Here is a 14,952-nt window from a genome sequence, read left to right on the forward strand (position 1 = left end):
TATATATATATATATATATATATATATATATATATATATATATATATATATATAAAAAAAAATATATATATATATATATATATATATATATATATATATATATATAAATAAAAATACAAACAAATAATATTAAGCCTTAACAAATTTAATGCTTCCCTAACGACCATTATTTAATATTATAATCCGATCTCATGTTATCTTTAACAGTACATGCTATTTATCACGTGACCAAAACTAAAATAGGATTGCACGAGTAAGGGGAAGTATCTACATTCAGTTCTCTATAATTGGAAGTATAAGCGCCTCACATGCACGAGTACAACGCGAGTGGAGAAGCGCACTGTCAGTCAAGCGCGCGGCGCGCACGGGGCGGTCTCTGCTCAGAAATGTCTGAATATGTCAAGAATCACTTCAGCTCTCTCACGCTTTCAAACAGCACTCCATCTCTACGAGGGAAGACTATCGTATGTGTTTCTTTAGCTTCGTAAGATTATGAGGGATTCCTCCGCGATTGGCGTGCGCAGCGAGCCTACAGTGCACAGGAGTGAAGCGCTGTCCAGGGTCCTGAAGTCAAGAAGCCGGAGGTGCTGAAGAGCGCGGGCGATCACGGAGGACTGCATGTCTGTGCCAATCCAGTCTTGAGATGACTCGGAAAAGACTGCGCTTTGTGGCTGCTTGGGGATTCATTGCGTGGGAAATTGGAATTCTGTTGAGGTAAGTGCGAATGTTTTCCCTGGTGGAGGAGAGAGAAAAAATAAGAGCGTAAATTTAGTTGTATTTTTCTCAATTGTGTTTTGGGATTAATTTCATATCAACTCTCCGCATTTAGCGGATTGTCGCGCAAATGTGAAGGTTGAAGTATCAAAATTACCACTTTCGGCTTTACTAAACAACGACTAGGATTTTCATTGAACTGATGTTTTTTTTCGTCTTCTTCTTTGAGTCCGTGTCAGAGAGAGTCATAACCTAAAAACCCTGTAGCTTTGTGTGGATCGATTTTCTCATTGTAATTGATCAGCACAGAATGATGTGCGGTTTTGAATGAATCTGAATCATGAATTATCATGCTTATTGAAAACACAGGAAAAGTTATTTATTTTTTAACAGCTTGTTCTTGGAGTAACAGGTGATTTCTTGGCGTTTGCACATTGAGCATCTTACAGCTCAGAGATCAGAGACATTTTTAATTCTTGTTAAAACATTTTTTTTTTTTTTATCATTTGTGGTATTTTGAATAGTGGTATTTAGGAAAACCTATTAATGATGCTTTTGTGTCCAAGTGTTAGAAATGTTGATAATAATAATAATAATAATAATAATAATAATAATAATAATAATAATAATAATAATAATAACAATAAAAAAAATTTAACTGGTAGCCTTGTTCAAAAAGAACCATCTTCTGCATATTCAAATAAAATCTTCAAGTAGTAAATTAATAATTAGGTACAATTGAACAAGCATTGATAACATTTTAGATCAGGACAGAAGAAGTTTTTTAATCTTGTAGAAGCAACAAAGCCCCAAAAATTGCCACTCTTATGCAAGGGAGCCACATTCTGATATGCAAAATGCATTTATATTTTTTGAACAAGGACTTAATTAGTATGGAAAAAAATAAATATTAAATATTATTTGGTAATATTATTAGAAAAAAATGGTTTCTATATTTAATTTAGATTATGACATCTTCCTGCCTCATTAAAGCATGAATTAGTTGAATATTTACATATTTGATTACTTACATTTATTTGAACCTGAATTCCATTTATTTATTAAATCAGGTTGTGATTTTTTTATTTGAATCTTGTTTAATCATATTTTGGCTTTTTTTTCTATTATTTGAATGAAATTATTTATTTATTTGCTTATTTGATACCAAGGTGTGCTTTTTTACATCTTAATAAAAGTTTTAGGATTTTAAGCATTATTTTGCTTTTTTATTCAAACATTTCACGCACCTTTAGCACTCGCCTGCAGACCCCAATTTTCTAAGATGATCTCTCATTACTGCTTATTTATGTAAAGTAGGATAGTAGTTATCAGTTATCAGAATGTAGAACTAGGATCATGAATGTGCCTTTAAAAATGGCCACTATGCTAGTAATGTGCATATTACTAAGCAATTAGTTAATAGTGAATGTGTTCCTAATCTAAAGTCTTCCTGCAGTATGTTTTAATAATTTATTTTATACTCCTGATATTACACTGCAAAACTTAACGTCCTTATTAACCAAAAGCAATAATCATGGAAGCATTCTGTACATCTCTTGGTTTCAGTGATTTCTTTCCAAAACTTTTCCCATCACTTTTTGAGTCTGATCTTGCAAGTAACACTCCGAAATCTGAAATTGGCACAGGCGAGAGTTCTGGGTCCCTTTGAACTGTACAGAGTCTTCACAATTCTTTTGGCTGATGATGCTATGAATTTTTAATGTTTCATTTGTCGACGATCCTCGGGCCCACGCAAGCGTAGTGCCTTGCATTATTGATACGCTGGCACTTGCAGCGTCTGTGTCGCCTTTGTATTGGCTGCCATTCGCTGTGCCCTGAGGGAGAGTTTCTTCTACCTAAAGCCATTTCAGAGGAAGTTGTTTTCAAAGAAAAGCTGGATACACTTCATCCTGCAACTCACAATTAATTACAGTCCACGGGACACATTCCTCCCTGCTGCCATGTTTCACTTTAGTATGCGTTATACATAAATGTTCAGAACTTTTCTTTTAACAGTCAGTAAGAGTTATTTTGAGAAAGACCATGATTTTTTTTCATATAGTGGATAGTTTGAAAGGAGGTGGAAAGGAAAGGATCTCTTTTTTTCCATCAAGGTTAGCTGAGCTTTACTCCACAACAGGTGCATTGTCAGCACAGAATGTGTTGAAAGGTTGTGGTCAGAGTTTCATCTAGATGTGTTTATGTCTGAGCCAAGACCTGCACACAATCCATCTGCGGGCTCTCTAGACAGGATGATGCTTCTACCTGAGACTTTTCACAGCTGTGTTCATTTTCACAACCTGATGACTTTGGTTCAGTCTTGTTAATGTGATAACAGTGATGATTGAATGAACAATTGTAGAATGTGTTAGTTTTCTTTGATTATTTCAAACTAGGATTTCATACTTTTATGTTTACAAAATAATAATAATGAAAATCATCCTCATAATAATAATATATATAATAATATTTATATAACAGCAGAAACCATTGCTACTTCACTTTAGAGCTAGTATTTGAATGATTCTCTAGCTTAATGTCTAAAGTAATGACAAAAGTGATTTTGCTGACATTTTAAGATTATAAGGCTGAACGGCATGGAATGCCATCAGTCTAGAGACATCTCCCAATACCTCTGTTGCAATCCGTATATCACAGTAATTAATCCTGAAAAAGCCAAAGCAAAGCAAACACTACCAGACTATGGTATAAATACAGCAATACAACATATAAAAGAGAGAGATAGACTTAGAGCATCACTAACCTGTTTTATAATGATTTGATCAGCTGTAGTTTGAAAATACACAGAATTTATGTCCTCTAAGGGCTTATTATGTGGTCTCTGTCACCATCTTGTTGGGAACGTCAATAGTCTGCTCTGCTCAATATGACAGATGGATGCCAACCACTATATCTCAGAAATGATAAATATTTAAAATAGGCATTATCCTTATAAATAAACTGCATAGTTGCAATATAAACAACTACAATCTCACCAAAAAAGCCTCAAAAGTACATTATGTTGTCCAACAGCTGCAATATTTGTCAAACTAGTGCGTTTATTGATCTGCTGTCACTATGTGGGGGGAGTTATACAGAAGGTTGAAGAGGCCGAATAAATATATATATATATATATAGTAAAATTGTTCATCAAATTACTTTTATTTACATTTATTTATTTATATTCATAAAATGTTTACAATTTTATTTATTCATTATTCGTTTTAAGATACATTGGACGTATATATACATACATACATACACATATATATATATATATATATATATATATATATATATATATATATATATATATATTTATTTATTTATTTATTTATTTATTTATTTATTTATTTATTTTGTAGGAGTGGACAAAAATATACAATTATTTATTTGAAAATCTTTCACTGACCTGATGGTTAAAAAAAAAAAAATTAAAAATTTGTATTTAGGTTGATATCTAAGTGCTTAGCAAGGCTTATTAATAATCAAAAATTATGTTTTACAGTAATAAATGTACAAAATGTCTTAAATGATCATGATCTTTACCTAATATTCTAATGATTTTTGGCATAAAAGAAAAATCTGCATTTTTACCCATTTAACGTATTTTTGGCTATTCCTACAATACACTCATGCAACATAAGACATAAGGCATTGTAACTGATACTGCAAGTAACTAATCTACCTAATGCTGCTATACACACAATAAGAGTGACACGTTTAAAGCATGATTAGAATTCAAAACGATGAAACCTAAATAAATAAAAAGTGGGAACACGTTTACAATCCCAAAGCCCATTTGCATACACTTAAATGCATCCCAATTTACATCTAAAGTACTCACTACATCGTCATAGATGACAATACACACATCACAGTCAACAACCACAGTCTAACATCAAACAAACAGCCCCAGAACACACACATGCAAGCGTGCGTGCACACAAGCAGAGAGAGAGAGAATGAGTACAGACATTTGAGCTGTCAGTCAGTGTTTTCACAGTAAGGATAATGAAATATGGCATCGTAAAGTGTTGTGTTCCTGCACTACACAACTCAAAACAAGCAAGTTTACATGTTTCTGCTCCATATTACCTTGCTGAAAAAAGAAACCACAACAAAAGTTCTAATGGTTTCCAATACAAATAACACTGAAAACATTACATGCCATCAAATTTGAACCATACAAAGCAGTTCATTTAATGGTTTCTAATATATTCCAACAGGGTTTTCTGTTTTTAATATGACAATAACTTGACAACATGACAATAACAGAAGGACACAAATACCACAAGAGACCCAATGCATCATTAAAGTTTCCATTAAAACCAATACAAAATATATGATGGTTTCTATTTTTTAGCAGGGTATAGCCAGTCATTATAGTATGTGCCTCTGGGTTGACATGGATTTGAATGTGTTGTTTTCGTCAAGAACATAAAGATCTAAATTGGCTGTTTAGTGCCTCGGAGTGTTTCTGCCGCATGCTGTTTTGTTGGTCATTGAATATTGTCACAGTTTCTAACTTGTTGGTGGCGTCACGGATGACTAATCCTATTTCTCAATAGCTTTAGGAACCCAAACAAGGGTGAGGGGGGTGTTAGATGTCATGCGGGGAAGTTGTCACAAGAGCTAGATTTCAGAAACGATAAGGTTTTGCATTAAAAGGTCAATTATTCACATGCTTGTTATGGAAATGTTGGTTGTAATCCATCTGATCAATGCTAAATAATGTGATAAATATTGTGCTTTTAAACACTTGGGTAAACAAATGAAAACACACTTGCATACAGTTTGGCAAAAGTCTGTATACTATAACTACTATACATACACTACCTGACAAAAGTCTTGTCGTCGATCCTAGTTGTAAGAGCAAGAAATAATAACTTCTAGTTGGAAGAGTGACGAAAGGTAGATTTATTTCAGATGAATCATCACAAATCATCACAAATACTGCAGAAGACCTATTGGAACCTGCATGGACCCAAGATTCTCATAGAAATCAGTCAAGTTCGGTGAAGGAAAAATCATGGTTTGGGGTTACATTCAAAGTGGGGGCATGGGAGAGATCTGCAGAGTGGAAGGCAACATCAACAGCCTGAGGTATCATGATATTTGTGCTGTCCATTAACTTACAAACCACATGAGAGGGCAAATCCTTTAGCAGGATAGCACTCCTCATACTTCAGCCTCCACATCAAAGTTTCTGAAAGCAAAGAAGGAAGAAGGAGCTCCAGGATTGGTCAACCCAGTCACCAGACATGAACCTTATTGAGAAAGTCTGGGGTCAGATGAAGGAGGAGGCATTAAAAATGAATCCAAAGAATCTTAATGAACTCTAGGAGTCCTGCAAGAACGCTTTCTCCGCCATTCCAGATGACTTTATTAATAAGTTATTTGAGTCATTGCAGAGTCATGTGGATGCAGTCGTCCAAGCTCATTAGAGTCTTACACACTTCTAATTCTTTTTCCACTGCACCATGACTTTATATTCTATACTGTTCATTATTTCTGTTAAGGTGACAAGACTTTTGTTTAAGAAAAGTCAGACCTTACTGTTCTAATTAAATAATTAAAAATCAAGATAAGATCTATTTTATTTTGGTCAAATAAGTGTAATCAAGAGGCACAGGCGAGAGTTCTGGATCCTTTATACGCCACTTCTGATGCCAAATGATCAAATAGAAGTTATTATTTGTTGTTCCTAAAACTTGGATGGTTGACAAGAGTTTTGTCATATAGTGTATACTATAACTAACTTAATAAATGCACTTTATAAATTAACAAAAATACTTAAATTGTCATATTGGCATTTTAATTAAGGTTGAAGTTTTTGTGTTTCACTTAATTTATGAAAAGCATTTTAAAAGCTTTTGAGGGTTATGCTATTAAAAAAATAAGAAATAAACATTTACAGTTTTGATTATTTTATAGAAAGCCCAAATTTTAAAGTTCTGTTGAAATCCACGCGATTATGTTCACAGGTTTAAACATCATGTTTCAAATGTGTTTCAAATGTAGATTTTTTTTTTAAATCTTCAAAGTTCACCCTCTCAAAAAATACTGTTAATTTACTCTTTAGGTGAATCCAGTGTGATTCACAATAGTAAGTCATCAACTACTGTCACTTTGAGAGTCAAACAAACATAAATATTAAGCATTATAATTAAGAAAAACTAAATTACTATCTGGGATCTTGGTGATACATTGAGGTCTTAATCTGTGCAAGAAACTGAACATTATCAACATTATCATATTCTGTAATCCACAGCATCAAGCAAATGGGTTAATCCACTAATTACTATTTGTTTCTGGCTCAAAGTACAGATTCAATGTATGAACTGAAAACACATAATTATAAACTATTTATCTACATAATTGCAGTGACATAACAAATATTCAGTTATTAATGTCTAATAAAGTATTTTTGAATAACTCACTATTTCACATAAACTATAAGAAACCAATAAAACGTTCATTTCACCTCTTCTTCATAAAAGTAATTGGTTAATTTACTGTATGGGTTTATTAGCAGCTCATCTGCATATGTCTCTGAAACCCAGAATCATAGGATCATATGTGCTGGTATGTTGTTTTTAGTAGGAGCGGCATATCTGAAAGTGAGTTTTGATTATCTTACATCTTTGCCAGCACATGTTGCAAAGTGTTTCATGTACAGTCTTACAAGAACCAGATCAATAGAATGATTAATTCACAAACTGCACATTATTCCAGATTATTTGCTTGAGGGAGTGAATCCCTGTTAATAGTATTGAAATATAACAGTTAGTTTCTTGCACAGATTAATCATATCGCTTCATAAAATCTACAATTGTCTTGCTTTAGTTTCATGTAAAAATCTTATTTCATAGTGCTCTATTCAATTCATCAGATTTTTGCATGTACTGAGATGATCAGTAAACTTTCATTTTTCTTTTGCGGTAAACAATCACTTCAAGGAATTTACCGTATATAAATGTGATTCTACCATAATCAAATGTTCTTTTTGCAATTAATATCTGAAGCATTTATCACGGTATACTGTATTATCATAAAATCACTGCTAAGAAAGATTACTTTGACAGGTATATTTTTTTTATACAAAACTATTTCCTAAGTAAATAATTGTTTTAAGAAAATGAAGTAGCAAAAACATTTGTAAACGTTAGTTAATGCATTCAAATCAACAAGGAAGAAAAGCCATATTATAGTTACTTGTTAAAGTAAAAAAATAAAATAAAATAATTGTATGTCCCCATTTAATAAAACATTAACCCCATTTAATAAAATGCCTTATGATATTGAGGCATTAACTAAGAAATTAACATAACTTAAGACTAATGAAAGCTTTTCCAGTTGACATTATTTTGCCTTTAGTTAAATGAACTGATGTTAACAATTGGATACAAAATTAAGCAACAAAAGGCCTGTAAATATACAGAATTTTCAGGTGTACACCAGATTAATGTGAAAAAAATGGTAACACTTCACTTGAATGGGGTGTTCATAAGACTTAATGTATTCTTAATGTAATTTTAATGTATTTATGTCAAGTTGTCATAACATTGCCATCTTTACATTTAAAATGTCATAACTGAGCAAATTATATCTAATAACAGTTGTCATAAGCATGCATGAAATCTCCTTCACATACAAATCTGATGATTAATAAAGGTTTCATGGCAGTCTTATGAACACCCCATTCAAGCAAAGTGTTACCGAAGACATTAATATCTGAAAATAAGTCACCTAGTAAGTCTTCATCATTTAGTGCTGGGGTGAACAACATCTGTCTGAATTAGTACTAAAAAATGTACTCTAAAAGTTGTCCCCAATATGAATATTTAGCATATTCATTATTACAATACATTAAATTATTTAATATCTGCATATAAACTACTGTATATACCATATTTAAAATAATATTTGCTAAAAAGTGTGACATCTAGTTTTAATTTTTAATACTTCACAAATAAACTTTGTTTTTTTTTTATTGCACAAGAGAGAATTCTTAATCATAACTCGATACAGGAGACACAGGCAGAAGTAATTAGCGTTTGGACTGACAATTTGGAATAATCTGCATTGACAGTTCACAAAAGCTGACTGTTGAAAGACTCAAATGTGTGTTATTATTAAAACTGACATTTCCATCACAGGTTCATGACGGGTTTAATTATATAGAGCCATGAAACAGAAGGAAAAAATTCTGTAGTATGTCTCGGCTTTTATTCATAATAGAGAACTAGCATGCGTAATGAATTTGAGATGGACAGAGACGATCTCATTGTCAGCGTTCTCTATTTTATTAGGGACATTTCATGGCAGCAGTTCTGCCAACTTGACTAGACAAGGACAGACTAATATCAGCACTGTACCAAAGACAGCATAGGTCACTGTACGTCAGTGTCATCTGCTTTAACAGAAAGACACGGCTCTGTTGAGTCCTTCCAAAAAATAACCAGTCATGTCATAGTTTTAAAAGTGAGATTTGCATAAAAACAGCTTAAAAAAATCTTCCTCTAGGTATAAAAACACCTATTTGATTGCTTCATTTACACTCAGGGTGAGAAAACGAACAACTGACACAGATAATCTATCTCGACTATTGTTATCATAATTTGTGCAACAAGTAATAGAAGTTATTTAGTTGAGTCATGTGACACAGTGTTCAAATGAACTCGAGACGCACCTGAAGATTGCCACCCTGATGAAAATAATGATGATTATAAAATAAACCCATCTTTATAAAGACTTAACATTTGTACACTTTGAGTGCCTTGAACTTATGATTTTTAGTTTATTTTTATTAATCCCCTATCTAAAGAGTACTGACACTTTAATCACCCCTATAGCACTTTTTGTTTGATTTTGAATATAACGAACAGAAATTCTTGGTGTTTTAAAGCCAATAGAGTTCATTTCAGCTGGGAACTGCACGGAATTGAATGTACACCTATAATAATCATAACGAAATGCATGATTCCATGAAGAACATTTACCACTTTCCTATGCCACAACAGTTTTTTTTAAGAATTAAAAGTTTAACACTTTGAGGCTCATTCATGCCTTCATCACATCTCATCTTGATTTTTGTAATTCTCTTTTTGGGGATTTACCAGCAAGTTCTCTTCGGAAGTTACAGTACATTCAAAACTCAGCTGCATGTGTTTTGACACTTCACACCATAACAGTACTCCAGTCATTCAACAACTTGGCTCCCTATTCAGTCACATATAGGTTGTTTTCAATCATGTGGTTCTGTTGAAGTGCAAAATTCAGATGGAGGGCAGGAAGTAAAAAACCCAATGGGAGACTTAGTGGAAAGTCTGTATTTTTGCGATTTATACCATATTTTAAAGGAGATAAAAACAGAAAATAACCACATACGCTGGGCATGATCCTTAAATCATGAAGAGGGCCGAGTTTCAACTGAACTAAAATTTATTTGCCTGTCATTGAGCCGGTAAATACTGCGTGAGCTTTTATGTTACATGAAAACATACTTTAGTAAATACTATAGTGTTTGGAAGCATAGATAATGACTTGATTTAAACTGTCATAGTAATTATAATGTTGCTATGGTACAACACAACTGGTGCAATAAACAAATTACTCAATAGACTTCAGCTTCTATAATTACACACCATCACGCACCACAGTTTACACTAACGTTATTGATTACAGTTTATCAGTTTGTTATGCCACAGTATTCTGCAGCATTCATTAACAAAGAGTTGTACACATTATATACTTTACTATGAGGTTCAGAAACATGTTTATTATAAGTTACTATATTTTTTCCCCATGCCGATATCTTCCAGACAACACGGATGAATGCATGCAAACGCGTGGACACATAGTCCACATTATTTATCTATCTATCTATCTATCTATCTATCTATCTATCTATCTATCTATCTATCTATCTATCCATCTATCTATCTATCTATCTATCTATTTATTTATTTATTTTTGTAAGGGGAAATAGGTGCTCCACGATAATAACCGTCTAGTTTTGTCGCAAGGGTTGCATTTCTTATTTTGTTCTGTCAATGAATTTAACATCAACCAACACTCACTGCTGCGCATATAGACTTTAATGTTACGATTGTTTACTCTGTCAAAACACAAGTAAAGGGATGGATTATTGCAAAACAAGACAAAGATTTCATGACAACGATTACGTGGCAGGATACATTATTTATATTCTCCTGGAATTTCTATAAGTGTTGTACACATTAACACATTAACATATTTATACACGTACAGTAGTTAGGCCTGTATATAATCCTTATTGGTACTATCAAACGAATTACCGCGTTCAAAAAAAGCTTGTACACATGGATGTTTTGAAAAAATGTTGATTGCATGCCGCCTTTACTTCCGTTTTTCAGTCAGTGTCTTGAATTTTCCCCTTTATGAGCAAAAACTTTTGGAGTTCTCTAAAAGCTGTTCAGCATCACTTCAGAATCACTTCAGAATCCCTTCCTGCCCTCGATCTCAATTTCATGTGAAAACAACCTATTGATTTTAAGACTCTGATTTTAACCTACAAAGCAATACATGAGCTAGCTCTAGATTACATTTGTGACCTGGTAACTTTTTCTACACCTACTCGCCATCTTCGTTCTTCATCTGGACTCACTTTGCATTAGCCACGCTGTAGACTAAAAACCATGGGAGGTAGGGTTTTTTCTTACTTGCGCCTAAATTATGGAATGCATTACCTATAATCACCAGGAAAGCAGTTTCTTTGGATTGTTTTAAGAAGCTTATTGAGACATATCTTTTTAGCAAAACATTTAAATTGTAATAATCACTGTCACTTTTATGCAATTTGTAACAGCTTGCTTATTTATTGTTCCTTGTTTTAATATTGTAGTGTGACTTCTGGCTTCTTCCTGGGATTTTATGCAAGGTTGTAATCAGTGTTGCCATATATAGCTGACTTTTTCCAGCCCAAAAGCTGTCCAAACCCCACAAAAAAATTCCAAAATATTAGATGATTTTTTATTTAATAATTATTTTTTAAATTGAAATTAACCTAGTTACGTTAACTGTCATAATTTATATCCATACAGCAACCAACACCAGCAGTCCCAGAACCACAATATGAGCAGATCACATCAAAACACTGTCTCTTCTCACCCACACACTGCACTTAACGTTGTGTAGATTACACTACCTATTATAGTATGCGTTTACTTTTATAATGGGGTATAAATTCATCCCATTTAGCCTTTTAAATTCTTTTGAACATAATTTGGTGCTGCTTGTCAACCAGACAATGCTTCTATGTTTGTTCTTGATGTCAATTGTGGAAAAAATGATAGATAAAAGTGTCATCATAAACCGCTGTGAGTTTAACTGCAGGCGCTGCGTGATGCGCGTGCACATGAAAGGGAGTCAGATTGGTCCGGGAGTCAGATTTTGATACAACTTTCCTTCACCTCCTCTTGCAGGTGGGCGCACTGGTCTGTTTGCTCGATGCACCGGTCACTACTAACTGAATGGAGTAGGAGCACACAGTTTTGTTTTGTGAAATAAGTCGCATATAAAAGTTACGTTTCAAAACCACCCACATTTTATCAACTCATCTATGCCCTTTTTTACCTGCACAATCAAATTCAAAACCGCCCAATCTGGCAACACTGCTTGTAATTCTTTGCATTTTTTTTATTGTTATTGTATATCTTGTGGCGCTTTGAGCCTGGAAAAATCTAAATAAAATAAAAATTATTATTATTCTTACTACTACTAGGACAAAATGCTTCTTTTTAGAGAGTGAAATCATATACATGTAATTTTTTTCTTTTTGTTTAGCTTCCTCAATTTCTCTATTCCAAATATAACTACTGTTTTTTCATGTTTTAGATATGAGGACTTCCATAGTTATAATGATTATATAAGGCACAGTTGTATTCTGTCCTCATACCCTATACTCCTACCCCTAAATTCAACCATCACAGAAAGCATTCTTCAGGTTCTACATTTTAAAACTACTTCCCTCCATTATGATTTATTAGTCGTTTAATCGTGGGGACCAAATCTAATTGTCCCCACAAGGAAAACATTACAAGAATGAAATAGTGGTATTACTATTATTGAGGAGATATTTAGTCCCGACAACATGATGAATTTCAGATGCATGTGCATACACTGTGCATAAAAAAATAAATAAATCACTGAGTGTGATAAAACAGTAACAAGGGAGTCTCTTGATAATAGAAGATAATACCAAATGCAATCACACATGCACAATGCAAAGCCAGATGTTTGTTCACATTTGCGCTGCTGTGGCTTTCATTGTCATCGTCTGGGCCGCTCAACAGAGCGTAATGTTCCAATAGACGCAAGCAGAGCAGCTCCCCCTTCCAGCACAGTATCTGTTGTCTGCCAGTTTACCTTTCACCGTGTGCATTAGGACCAACCGGCCAGTCTTACCCCTCCGGCTGGCATTCTTTAACAAACCACTTGGTTTCCAAAAGCACTAATACTCTCTTTTTCTCTGCCTTCAAGGGGTATTTTAGTCCTTTTCTTTGAGCTCGTTTCACTCCTCTGCCTCCTGTGCCAGTTTGCATATTGTAAAAGGCAGATTAGGAAGCTCCTGTTGCATTATTGATATGATTTTGTCACAAAGCATTGATTGCACTTTGAGTTATTCTGCCAGCCTTGTTTCCCTTGAATACTTTCGTCAGAGCTTTTCTGGAAACCAGAGAAAGACACAGAACAGAGGGACGCATCTGTAAGCTGCTTAGAAATGTTTAAGTTTTCATAAAGCTTTCCTGTAGGAGGAAAAAGGCCAAGGAGTAAGATCCAAGTAAATGTCAGGTTAAAACAAAAAGAGCAAATTGTGACACTAAAATTATTAATGATGTAGGTTTTAATGCATATTACACTAAAACAACAGGCACCGAATTCTCAAAAACACGAAAGCCAAAAACACTGTTAAAGGTCTTATGAAGTGCTTTGAAATATGCATTTTTATTTAATTTTTTACGTAATCTCAACCAAGCCACAAAGAGAAGGTGAGATATAGTGTAGCCCCTCCTCTTTTTTAAAAACAGCCAATAGCATTTTGTGTTTTTTACAGCTCTGCCAGTGAGAGCAACTGAACTCAAGTGCTTCGATTGAAAAGTAAATGAGAAGCATCTTGAAGGGGGCGGGGCATGTCGGATACTAGAAAGCATTTCATTGGCATTGGCTTTATAAGAAACTGTAGTTTGATGTGATGTGGAAAACATTTGAATAACATATATAAGCGGAAGTGACAAACTGCAAGCTTTACATGTTCATATCACTTTTATATCTTCTAAACGCGACTTTTATGACTGTTTTTAAGCACACTAGTTAATAGATATCTAAAAAGCTAACAATACTGTACAACAATAATTTTATTTTTATGGAACCTTTAAGACGGTCACGAGCAATCTAACCTATGCAGATTTCTGGAAAACACACACTACATGAAAAAACACTACCAGGATGCTTTGCACCAATTTGGACAGACGGACGGACGCACGCACACAAGCACTGACGCATGCACGCACAACTACGGTTCATTCCCAATGATTACAAGATTATATATAATATTGTGTTCTATGTGTTCCCCTCTCATTGTCTGTTTTTTTTTATTGTTGCTCTCATGTTGCCTGTGTGTTTCCTGGTCTGTTTCGTCCTGTCTTAGTTTTAGTTTTGTTATAGTCTTTCATTAAATGTATGTTAAATGCTGCATTTGGATCCCCAATTTTTTTTCTCCTCTGCACTACACAATGGAGCGTAACAAAGACAAACACACAAGTGCATTTTTTTAAGTGTAAAAACTAAAGAATCACAAAAAAAAGGAAAAAAAAATTGTTTAATTAATATACACACACACACGCACGCACGCACGCACGCACGCACATACACACAGAAGTCAGAATTATTAGCCCCCCTGTTTGTTTTTTTTCCCAATTTCTGTTTAACGGAGAGAAGAGTTTTTGCAGCACATTTCTAAACATAATAGATTTAATAATAACTGGTTTGTTTTATCTTTGCCATGATGACAGTAAATACTATTTGACTATATTTTCAAGACACTTCTTTACAGCTTAAAGTGACATTTAAAGGCTTAACTAGGTTAATTAGGTTATTGTATAATGATGGTTTGTTCTGTAGACTTGTTATATTTAGCCAAAATAAAATAAATAAGACTTTCTCCAGGAGAAAAAATATTATCAGACATACTG

General features: G+C 33.7%; 1 protein-coding gene across 1 annotated transcript in view; it reads left to right on the top strand.

Moving 5' to 3' along the window:
* The first annotated feature begins 476 nt into the window (after positions 1-476).
* Positions 477-14,952, top strand: part of glra3 (glycine receptor, alpha 3) — a 96,325-nt gene continuing 81,849 nt past the window's right edge. Inside the window, exon 1 of the mRNA XM_056457480.1 lies at positions 477-714. Coding sequence (XP_056313455.1) covers positions 644-714 — 71 coding nt within the window. The 5' untranslated portion in view covers positions 477-643. The remainder of the gene's footprint in view (positions 715-14,952) is intronic.

Source organism: Danio aesculapii, chromosome 1 (genome assembly GCF_903798145.1).
Source record: "Danio aesculapii chromosome 1, fDanAes4.1, whole genome shotgun sequence".
In the NCBI taxonomy this organism is placed as follows: domain Eukaryota; kingdom Metazoa; phylum Chordata; class Actinopteri; order Cypriniformes; family Danionidae; genus Danio; species Danio aesculapii.